At 38.7% G+C, this 10,818-nt stretch overlaps 1 protein-coding gene across 1 annotated transcript; it reads left to right on the top strand.

The window, feature by feature from the left end:
* Window positions 1–8,816: 8,816 nt before the first annotated feature.
* LOC110045204 (uncharacterized) lies at window positions 8,817–10,512 on the top strand. Its single transcript, XM_020750803.2, has one exon. The coding sequence runs from the start codon at window positions 9,008–9,010 to the stop codon at window positions 9,998–10,000; it is 993 nt and encodes a 330-aa protein (XP_020606462.2). The 5' UTR covers window positions 8,817–9,007; the 3' UTR covers window positions 10,001–10,512.
* The last annotated feature ends 306 nt before the right edge of the window (window positions 10,513–10,818 follow it).

Here is a 10,818-nt window from a genome sequence, read left to right as displayed (position 1 = left end):
TTGTATGAAATATCGCTGCGTTGTGCACCTCAGGAAACTAATTGGCAGCCTGCTGATCCGGATTCATTTATTAAAGCAAGCGAGGAGTTATTAAGAAGTGTTTATGATACACTGACAGCTGGGTTATACGCCACGGGCGATAATCACTATCACACCAGATCATCGATTATCAAACCAGATCATCGCTTATCGACTACAGTTGCCAGAACAGGCGTAAAGGAGATAAGAATGTTTATGCTCACTTTTATTAATTGCAATCTTAAGTAAATAGGTCAAAAACAAGAAATTTAAGCCCTTATATTTGTTTTAACACGGAAAAAACTAACACGTCGGAGACTTCGGCGAAGACAACAGGAACTTAGTGGGAGGAGTGGGATGATTTCGTCACAATGACTGTTGTGATTCTTAACAAAGAGTTATGTTTCAAGAATCTTCCAAACTTCACTATCGGGAGCTCCGGGAAACAGGATATTTAAGGGAAAAGGTAATGGGATACGGGACATTTAGAATAGATATCCCGGGATATAAAGTAGGAGAATTGTTAACATTTGGAAGATTAAATTAACGCAGGGGATACGGGTTATTTTGGCTAAAGGGATGCTCGTAACCCCCCTGCCCCCTCCTTAATAGAAGCCCTTCAGTGATTTCCTCGGTTCACCTAGTAAGCGACCTTACTGTGTTAGGAACACTACCAAATAAAAACAGCTCGTTACAAACGGAGGCAAAACTTTAAAAAAACAGCAGTTTTCGACGCACCTTCTCATATTTCTGAAGACTTTTTACGCAACGAACGTTTTTTTTTTCTGATTCCTATGCTCCAATAACATAAACCGTAGACTTGTTTTACTATGAGATTAGAAGGTTTGGTAGTACGTCAAGAAAGACAACTAGCTGATGATTTCCTTTTTTCTCATTACCTACTTGCATCATTTTGTGTAAACATTGTAAGAAGATTCTGTATGCTTATCATACTTTGGATATAGATGTGTGAACACCGCCTTGGTGTCACCACTTCCAAACAAGCATTTGAATCAGTACAGCAGTTTAAAGATCAGTATAATTTCGGCATCGTATCATTTGAACGACAGTACTGTTTAACTAGTTAACGTATTAATAATTACTTGTAATGGCTTTCAAATTCCTATAGTTGATATACTTCAGTTATCATCAATGCACCCTATAAATAACTTGTTGAAAAAGTTCCCACGAGAATTTCAACTTAGCCGTGAAGTTTATCAACTTGTAAACAAACTATGTGTCAATGACAATTGACGGTTAATTGAGGTGTTTAGAAAGACTGGAAAGTGTAGATCAACTTACCATTTGTACATGAACAATTTACCAAGTTATTTTGTCATGGTATTCGTTGCAGCCATCGTTTCCGTAGTTTTCAAAAAAGATCTTGAAGTTACGAACCATTGCCATTATTCCCGGAAAATCACTTTACCATGACGCCACATTGCAATTGTCTCAACTGCACTTAATTGAAATAATAAATTAATGCAATGAAGGACCTAACTCTGAAAACTTTATTGCTTAATGACACTGCGTTTGATCCATATTCTGATGCAGGAAGTCGTTAAGAGATTAAAAATTTCCAACAAAAAAACATAGCCTAGGGGAAGGAAGAACAGTTAGCAGTCGCGAGAAAATGCTGGAGATTTCAGTGACAATAATTAGCCCCCGTAAAAGTAAACATTAAGAGCTGACGATATTGTATGATCGATCAGGAGATGAGTGAGTCACTCACGCGTAGCACTTGTCCAGGCCTGAAACATTCGGAGATTAGGAGTCCCCCTTAGGGGAGAGGGACCTAGAGTGGGGGGGGGGGGGGGGGGGGAGGTGAAAGGGAGGGAGAAGTCAGTACTCCCCAATTTAGCTGTGCACCGCCCTAAAGGGCGCGAAGTTTGAGCTGTTACAGACTGTTACCTGGCTAAGAAAAGATGCATTGAAAGAAAAAGTTGATCTGTTGTAGGAAAAAGTTTGAATCTGTTCTCGTCTAGGGTAATTGAAACAGGTAACTCTCCCAACGGAAGATTTCAAAGCCGATTACCCCCGGGGGAACTTGTTATTCACCTGCTGTTTTGAGCATGCGTAGTAGTAATCGCTGATTGATAAGAAACAAACGTAGACTCTCTGTTTCGCGAGTCGACTGATCTACTTTAAGGTGGCTCAAAACAATTTCCAGCAGTCAGATTTTGATTCAAAAACGGCACGGTGAAATTTTTTTATCATATGAAATTTTGATCAGCAGAGCATGACGCAACTTTTGGCAAAGTTTTTTAAAAATCTGTACAAAGGGTTCAGAGTCACCTTGAAATTTTTTACAATTTAAGGCGGCTCTGAACCTTATGTACAGAAAATGAAAATGTGTCACGGAAATGACAATACCGTGTTCACCAATGATTGGGCAGTTTTTTGATACCATAATCATAGCATCAAGTGATAAAGAGTGGTTTTAACGACCCATCAAAATCTAAGTGATGGAAACTGTTTTGGGCAACCTTAAACCGCAACACGCTTCATGTATATTACACAAGTCAAGTCAATCTTCAAGTCAATTTTATTCAACTGACATAAATACGGAGAGTGCTAAGATTATTACAATTTAAATTTTGCATACAGTATAATAAATAGTATTTATGACCAAAATCAAAATAATTTAAAATTTCGTTATTAATAATAGATAGAGAAAAAAGAGAAACAGGAGACGAAAGACGAAAACAAGTTTATATACGATATTAATTGTTTGCAGTTTAAAACACTCAGGGTGTTACATAGAGTTGGTCTTTTCAAACTTAACTAGTCCGGCATTTTTACATAAGAACTGCAACAAGTGGTGAATTTTAGGTGTAGAGTGGCGGACTATTCTGACTCAGAGAGTAGGGATGACGCCGTGGTGAGAGCGCTCGCCTCCCATCAGTGTGGCCCAGGTTTGATTCCAGCTCGGTGTCATATGTGGGTTGAGTTTGTTGTTGGCCCTCGCCTTGCTCCGAGGGTTTTCCTCCGGGTTCTCCGGTTTTCCTCCCTCCACAGAAACCAACACTCTAAAAATCAATTCCACCAGGATAGAGAACCCACATGAAAACCAGCTAAGGCTAATGTAGTCTCCTTCGAAGCCGTTATTAGGGTCGTCACGCAACGCTCCTCCCCACTAGTGGGGAGGAGCGTTGCGTGACGACCCTAATAACGGCTGCGAAGGAGACTAAGGTTAATGTGCCTTCCTCTAAATACTGTAACTTATTTATTTTACAACTCACTGTTGAAACGTTTAGCAAGCATGTCATCAAGTTCGGGAAGTCGACAAGTCGAGCGTTCGCGCTCTAACGACATTGATGACGTATTGTTATAAAAACTAATTTGTAAGTTTCAAAGATAACAGTTCATGACCTGATACGATTTGTTGATCGATAGCATTTTTTAGCCGACATAGATAGGCGGACGAGACAACCATCAGCTAAGAAATGATGTATACCAAGTGACGTTCAAAGAAATGTAATTAAGGAGATTTTGAATCTCGAGCTGGAGGCCAAAAGATTTTATTCTCGACAGAAATCGGACCTTTGACTGCACATAAACAATATTATAAAGTTGTCTAAAAGATTCATTTGTTGCAAATAATCAGTTGTATTTTTTTAGAGTTCTCTTTTAAAGGATATTTCACCAAAGAACCATTTTACAGTACGTTTGACGTCATTGACGCTGTGTATCGCAGCTGATATTAGACCGCTTTACCCGGCTTTTAAGGAAATTTGTCAGCTCAATGAAAATTATATTCGGACGGTTTTATTGGAAACCTCTTGAAGATATTGCCATTACATGTCATTTACTTATTAATTTTGTCCTTGTCTTGCTGTATGTCACGCGAGAATGTCAGAGGACTCTTTTTCTTTCATTGTCATGAGGAACACATGGCTCAGCTTGACAAAGCTTTACTCTTTGAGAGTTGTTAAGTGTAGGTTTTTATTGCCCGGAAATGACTTGTCAACTGCTGAATTATGATTACTGATATAAAATAATTGAATATCTTCCTTATTCACCTCTTTATCATTAAGATCGAGGATTTGAAAATTTCAAGTTTTAGGAATTAGTAAGAAAGTTTGTGCAGAAGAAAGCCATACCATTAATCGGCTCATTGACCCTTTCTCAGTCAAACAACCAGTATCAATGGCTTGGTATCACCTTCTAACCTGCGTTTGATTAACCATTTTAATTTCAATTGCAGAATCTTAAGATTTTGAGGTTTCTCCGTGCCCTTCGCTATCTGTTCAATTCAAATCATACGATTTCACAAACAGGCTATAGGCGTTTCGAAAGTTATTTTTATGATATGAAAATTCACCCAGGAAAAGACTTCTGGAAAAACAACCTGAAAAACGCAACAGGTGGATGGAGAAGAAGGAAAAAGGCAAAGGAGCCATTTTCAAGGTATGTAACTCTTTTATTCGCATGTCATTGTTTCAGAAGCGAATTATGAGAGCGATTGTCTGCGTAACATAAAGGAAACTTTGAGGTATCCTTTGCTCTCGATAAAAAATGGCAAATGAGTTTTGCTTCATTTTTAATAAGGATATTATTGCAACCAGCTAAACTGGAAAAGATCCTTTGTTACCTTTTAATGGCTAGAAAGTTTTTGCTAAAATTCAGTCTGAATGCTCCATAGACTTGAGTTGCATTTACGATACTGCTAAGGTTACAAATAGCCAGTAAGATTGTGCACTTTCGAGGTCGAAATTTGTTTTTCGGGAAACAGATTTTTAACGCTGTTTTGATACGAGTACATGGAAGCGTTTTTCTTTCAGTAACATTTGTGGTTTTGGTTTCGGTTCCGGTTACCGGTAAAAATCTATTGAGATTTCCGTTGCCGTTGCTTTTATCGTTTCAATTTCCGATAAATAACCTTACTGACACACGAAAGGTGATTTGTGTTTTAAAGAGACTCGGTTAAATGAAGGAAAGTGTGGCAATTTAATAAGCAAACTGTCGTAAGGACACAATAGACACATATATGTCGCCTACCTTTGATTCGAGTCAGCTATAAGTCATTATTCCATTACCTTAGTAAACAGGTCCCTCTATATGCTTCAGTTTTTGAAAAAAATTTCAATGTTACTTAGGAAAAAAGGAATATACAAACACATACTTCCTGCCCTGTTTTCCGCCGCTTTTAAGTTTTTCCGTTGACTTAAGAATAACAAAGTTATGATGAACGCGTGTGATAACGTTATGTAAAATGCCGAGTTCTTTACTGGTTCCCTTACAATTCGGCGTGTTGTACTAAGGAAAAACAGTAATTAATGAAACACTTTTGCCAAAATAAAGCAAGGAAAAATGGCGCCCTGCAGCCACAACAAAACTCCTTCTTTTATTGTAGTTTGTCCAGATCGATTCTTCATCTTTTGTTGTCTTGTATCCAGTTGTTTCTGTCTCGCGCAAGCCTTATTTCTTCCATTTTGTTTCTTGTTTTTGCAAGAATGGAAAGCTTTGACCTCCAACAGAGAAAATATCATTGCCAAATTACCGCGTGTTTGAAAATTAAGATGGCACCTGCTTCGGCATTTCTCTAGTGACAAATCGTGAAAGAACTAGGTCATGCGCTTTTGCAGTTCCTTTAATTCGTTTGTATCTATGGACGCTAATAAGTCAAATTCAAAACCAGCACGGTTGCTGCTTTATTTTTCGTCTAGAAAAAGACGCCCATACGCACCAAAACTCACGTTATAGCATTACCACTCTCTCTGGAAAGACGGCGGTATGGCCGACAAAAACGCTGAGAAATTCACTCTGTCAGAAAAATTCATTTCGTCAATATTTTCGCCAAAAATTTATTTGCGATTTAAATTGATGATGGGTTTCGCCCTTGATTAAGAGAACCTTATCGTTTAGAGTATACGACGCGCCAATGTTACATCATGGGCTAAATATTATAGTCAAACACATGGTTGCTTTGTGATGAACTAGCTTTTTTGACGCCTTTGTCCCCTAGCAGAAGTGTGTGGAGGAGAACGTCCACAATTAAACATTTTCCAAGTTAAATATAAGTTTATCTGTGGAATCTATCCCAATTTGTGCAGTTCGAAATTTCAGGTAGCATGCATGCCATTTTAAACAAAATGACTGTTCTATCGTAGAATAAAGCTTTAACCAAGATTTTTTCTTTGTCTGTAAACAATGCATAAACATCCGTGCTTTTGTTAGAAAAATAATCCTATGTTTTCCATTGCTTTGCCAGTCCTCAACATTTTATGATTTTCGTCTAGAAATTTTAGCGAGAATTTTTCTTTTAACACAATTGACCCTGAGAAAGAAAGCTTGTAATCTATCGCTCATACCTCCACTATTGATATCGCTTGTCTTAACACACATTTCTCACAGCGCCGGCCTGTTATGAAAAAGCATGTTTCTATTTTCCTCTTTTATTTTCTTGAAAGGACTCCTCGTGTGCTTTAGTTTCCCCATATATCATAAAATGCGACTATTATCGTTCAGGTGTCGTAAGAAATTTCACCGCGAGCTGTTATCCAAATCGTGTATGTTTTTGCTTTTTCTCAAAACACATGATCACAAAATAATGAAAGTAAAGCAAGCAGCTTTGTATTATTCTATTCTTTTATAAAGAATCTTTTTCACATTTGCCGACACACATGTTTTTAATTTCGAAGGAGCCGACTGTGTAACTGCTCCTGTCCGATTTTCAAAGCGAGCACATCAGTTTTTTCTTCACCTTCATGAAAAACAGAAGGAATCGTGAACAACGTTACGGAATTGACGTTCGTTGTATTCTTCATGCGGTTTCTTTCAAGACAAAAAGATTTCTTTAGACTCATTGTTCACGTCAAAATATTCCCTTCTTTGCGGGTAGCTGTTATTTTAGCGTTTTATTTGTTTTCAATGGTTAAGTCTCACTGACAACGCGGGAAAACGTTTTACGTGTAATTGCTAACAAAGTTCGTAAATTGGTTAAAGCAACATACAAAAACGCAGATTAGATCATAGTGTGCATAAAATCGATTCTTACTTTGTGACTTTTTCCTTTCTCATCTCGGAAAGCGCATCGATTAAACTTTGGACTCCTGCAACGGCTGCAAAACTTTAAATGCCAGCTATCTTTATTATGAATCAGTGCACAATTATAGGGGACAATTGCCGCGAAAATTTTCTTGCTAGATATAAGTTTTTCGTTTTATAACCTTGCTGCATCTTTATTAGAATGTCAAACATTTTCGTCAGAATTGAAAACGTCTTTGATAAAGGGTCAGTTTTGAGCCAATTTATTTACACACTATAGAGAATCACTTTTAAAAAGTAGATGTGTTTCTTTTGTACTGTGTTTGATGGCAAAATCTACCGCGACATTTGTTCCAGAAGAAAAGAAATAACCCAATTTTATCGAACAATCACGATTTAATTAGCAATGTTGACAAGCCCTAGGTTGCCAGCGTACCATAGAAAGTTCGGGTGGAAAGTCCCTAGCAAAGATCTATAGACGCGGCTTTTGTCGCACAGTTAAGAAAACAAAAAGAGTGCTGAGTATACTTAACTCCCCGTATCGCTCTGAATATAACGAACGACAACAAGGCGTGGAACGTAACGGTAAAAATTACTCTCACAACACAAAAGCAGTCACAGCTCAGAAAGCAATTATCACTAATTTAGACCGTTTTCATCAAAATATTCCGCCTCGAAAAACTGCATGTGAGAACCTTTCATAAAAAAAATCATCGGATAGTAATAATTAAACAGTGACCTGCAGAATTTTTATCTTTGGGGGAAAAACAAAGAGGAAAAGCATGAAGCCTCTTTTGAGCTTTATTTGGGTCAAGGATTAATCGTGATTTAGAAATAGTGTATACGATCGTTGATTTCTGTGCTGATAAACTTGCTAAATTTTCAATTCACTTTGGAAGTATAGCTGTTTGACGTCATAATATTTTAGTCCTTTTTTCACTTTTTTACGACTCCACATAGGGCCACTGATGAACCTAATTACGAGAGTTTTTCACCATGCAGCTGAAGTGAAAAGCCAAAGGCAATAATGTAATTGTAACACAGTTTCTTTTAGCTCCTAATACATATCGGTTCTTCTTTTATGTCGAGCCGCTTTCACCTCGGTTTAGATTGGCTAGTAGAGAATATATGGTGTTGTATTAATTAAACGAGGTCTATGTTCCTCAATAAACGTGTAAACTTTGCTTCTTCAACAAAGTATTTCTCTCACCTATGCGTCACCTGCCCGGAGTTAAGTGATAAAAGTTTTCCCACCTAATTGGCATGTCCTTGAAAAAAAGTAACATTTGAATTGAACTCTATTGCGTACAGTTTGTACAAGATAACTGATATGACTTCATCAAGGGATATTTTACCAAAAACGGGCTGATATTGGCTTTAATTTCATGGCGGTTCTCAGGGGCGTATTGGTAATGTCAACAAAGGCAATTATATAAAGCCATACATATGCTTCCTAGAATACACATGACCCCCTTTGACTTGATCGCTTTTATACCGCAACAAACGACTTTAATGAACCAAATATCAAAACTGTAGCAAAACAAATTAAAAATTAAGACTATTGATTCAGTTGCTATATGTCTCCAAAACATAGTGGTTGACACACTGAGCCTAATCTTTTATTGCTTTTTATAACGCCTTAAGGAAAACCTTTAGCGCTTCGCTACAAAATTGTAAATTGAAGCTATGATTTGCTCGTATTGTTCGCCTAATGACAAATATAGGCTTGTACAGAGTTGTGCCAGTGTTGTTTATGTTATTTTCATTGACACGTCACTGAGAGCTCCGGCACCTGCCCAGAGGAAATTTTCAACCCCCCAGGAGACGACATACACATCATGCCTCCGTACGTTTGAATAACGAGGGCATAAAGACTGCCTTCACAGCTGTGATCACTCATTTGTGCACGCATCTTGTACGGGTAACACCTACTTTACACCAGTGCGCTCGTTCACTTAACAAGCTTAACACATCGAGAAAGCTGACAAAGTCCGCCCTCATGGAAAATATTCCCAGTTTGAGCAAGTACCTTCTTCCGCCCGGCAGAATGTCACGCTTTGCTTATCACGATTTCAGAACGCTTCACGAAAGAGATTTAAGTGGCCTGTATTCCGAAAAACTGCACGCTGACAAGAAGGACGACAATACCTACGAATTTGTGGCAAACAGAATCACTGAAGTTCAAGAGACAGAACCAGAAAATGAGGATGTGGAGCACAAGGAAGAGATCCGAGACGCAGTGTCGCCAAAAAACGATACCGACGACGAAACAAAGAACGACGCCGACAAAACTACAGACGAAGACAAAACGAAAGGTTCCAAAGAGGACGATCGCAACTCGGAAACTTTCGTAGCAGTAATAGCGCAAGCGATTCTCAGCGTCCCAACTAAACGTATGACTTTGAGCTCTATCTACAACTTTATCGCTCGGAATTACCCCCACTTTGACAAGGAGAAAGGGCCAGGCTGGCGGAATAGCGTACGACACAACCTGTCCAGTAATGACTGCTTCGTGAAGGCGAGCAGAGCAGAGAACGGGAAGGGGCACTACTGGATGATTCACCCGAAAGATTTACCAGAGTTCGCCAAAGGCAACTTCAGACGACGCAGAAAACCGCGCCGTCCCAAGTGCAGCCATCCTCTTATGTTCAGAGAAAGTCCATTCCTTTACCATTCATTCACGCCAAGCTTCTCTACATTCCCGTACACGGCGCATTTAAGATCAGCCCCTGGTGACTTACCCACAGAATTGCCTGTACCTCTTCCTTATGGATCCTCGGAGCGTACGCTGTCGCCCGCATTTCGTCCAAGGCTTGGTCTTTTGTCTGGTTACGACGACAGCAGAACCTTAAGCACTGTGTCTCACGCATTTACCTACCCGACTTCTGCCCTCAGATTCGCTGAAGCATCTTCCTCGAGAAGCTTTGCACCAGCGAGCGGATTGCCAAACTTCCATGGCTCTTTTCACTACCCGTGCGCTTGCCATCGTTGAATGGACGGAACACTTGAAGAGAACGCAAATTTTGAGCCTTGCTGAACTTTTCGTGCTTGAGCTCACATTCGATTTAACAAGTACATGCAACTTCTCAGATTTATGACACAACAATTTACATTTATTTCAGAAACCGATAATCCATTAAATTAGGTTAGATTCCAGTGATTCCACATTGAAAAAATACAGATTTTATCTCCTCTATAGAAAGAAATAACTAGCATTGAAACAGGCCTTTAAATCCGGAAGGTTTTATTTTACATAACGCAGCAAATTGGAACACACTACGCCATGACAAGTTTAAGAGTTAAACTAAGAGTTAAACTAATTTAAACTGAGCTCGCTAACAGCCTATAGCTCTGCGCTTTCAGTGCCTTAAAGGTTCAAGGGATATTTCCGTTAAACTGTTCAAGTTTGTAAATAGAATTTGTGCAATTCGTGTTTGATCGGTACCGTTTATGTACATAAAGTATCTAAGCCTATCACAACGAATAAAAGTCTAAATGAAACAACAGTTTAATATTTACTTGGCTAAAAGAGAATATTACCAGAACAATGCGCTTTTTGCCGTTAACACACACAATGGGAAAGAAGAAATTAAGTCAAGCTGAATGATCAGAAACGTACCGTTGGCGGGTTCCGGCTGGTTAAGTTAAATAGATCCGGACTACAGAATGCAATAAAGTTTGTCAGTTTTTAATTAAATTGTTTAAAACCCTGCGTCTTGAGAAGATTCCACGCACCGTGTCTCCCTTCAGTTCAATGTATAAACTGAAAGATCTATAAATCAAAGCTAAGAAATAAGATGTCGGATTTAG

The sequence above is a fragment of the Orbicella faveolata genome, unplaced genomic scaffold, assembly GCF_042242905.1.
Source record: "Orbicella faveolata isolate gen_17 unplaced genomic scaffold, um_ofav_v1 contig_4, whole genome shotgun sequence".
Taxonomy (NCBI): domain Eukaryota; kingdom Metazoa; phylum Cnidaria; class Anthozoa; order Scleractinia; family Merulinidae; genus Orbicella; species Orbicella faveolata.
The sequence above is the reverse complement of the archived record's forward strand: the minus strand, read 5'-3'. Positions and strand labels throughout refer to the sequence as shown.

Excerpts from the sequence above, each read along its gene's own strand:
- LOC110045204 (XM_020750803.2), top strand. The coding sequence starts at position 9,008 with ATGGAAAATATTCCCAGTTTGAGCAAGTACCTTCTTCCGCCCGGCAGA.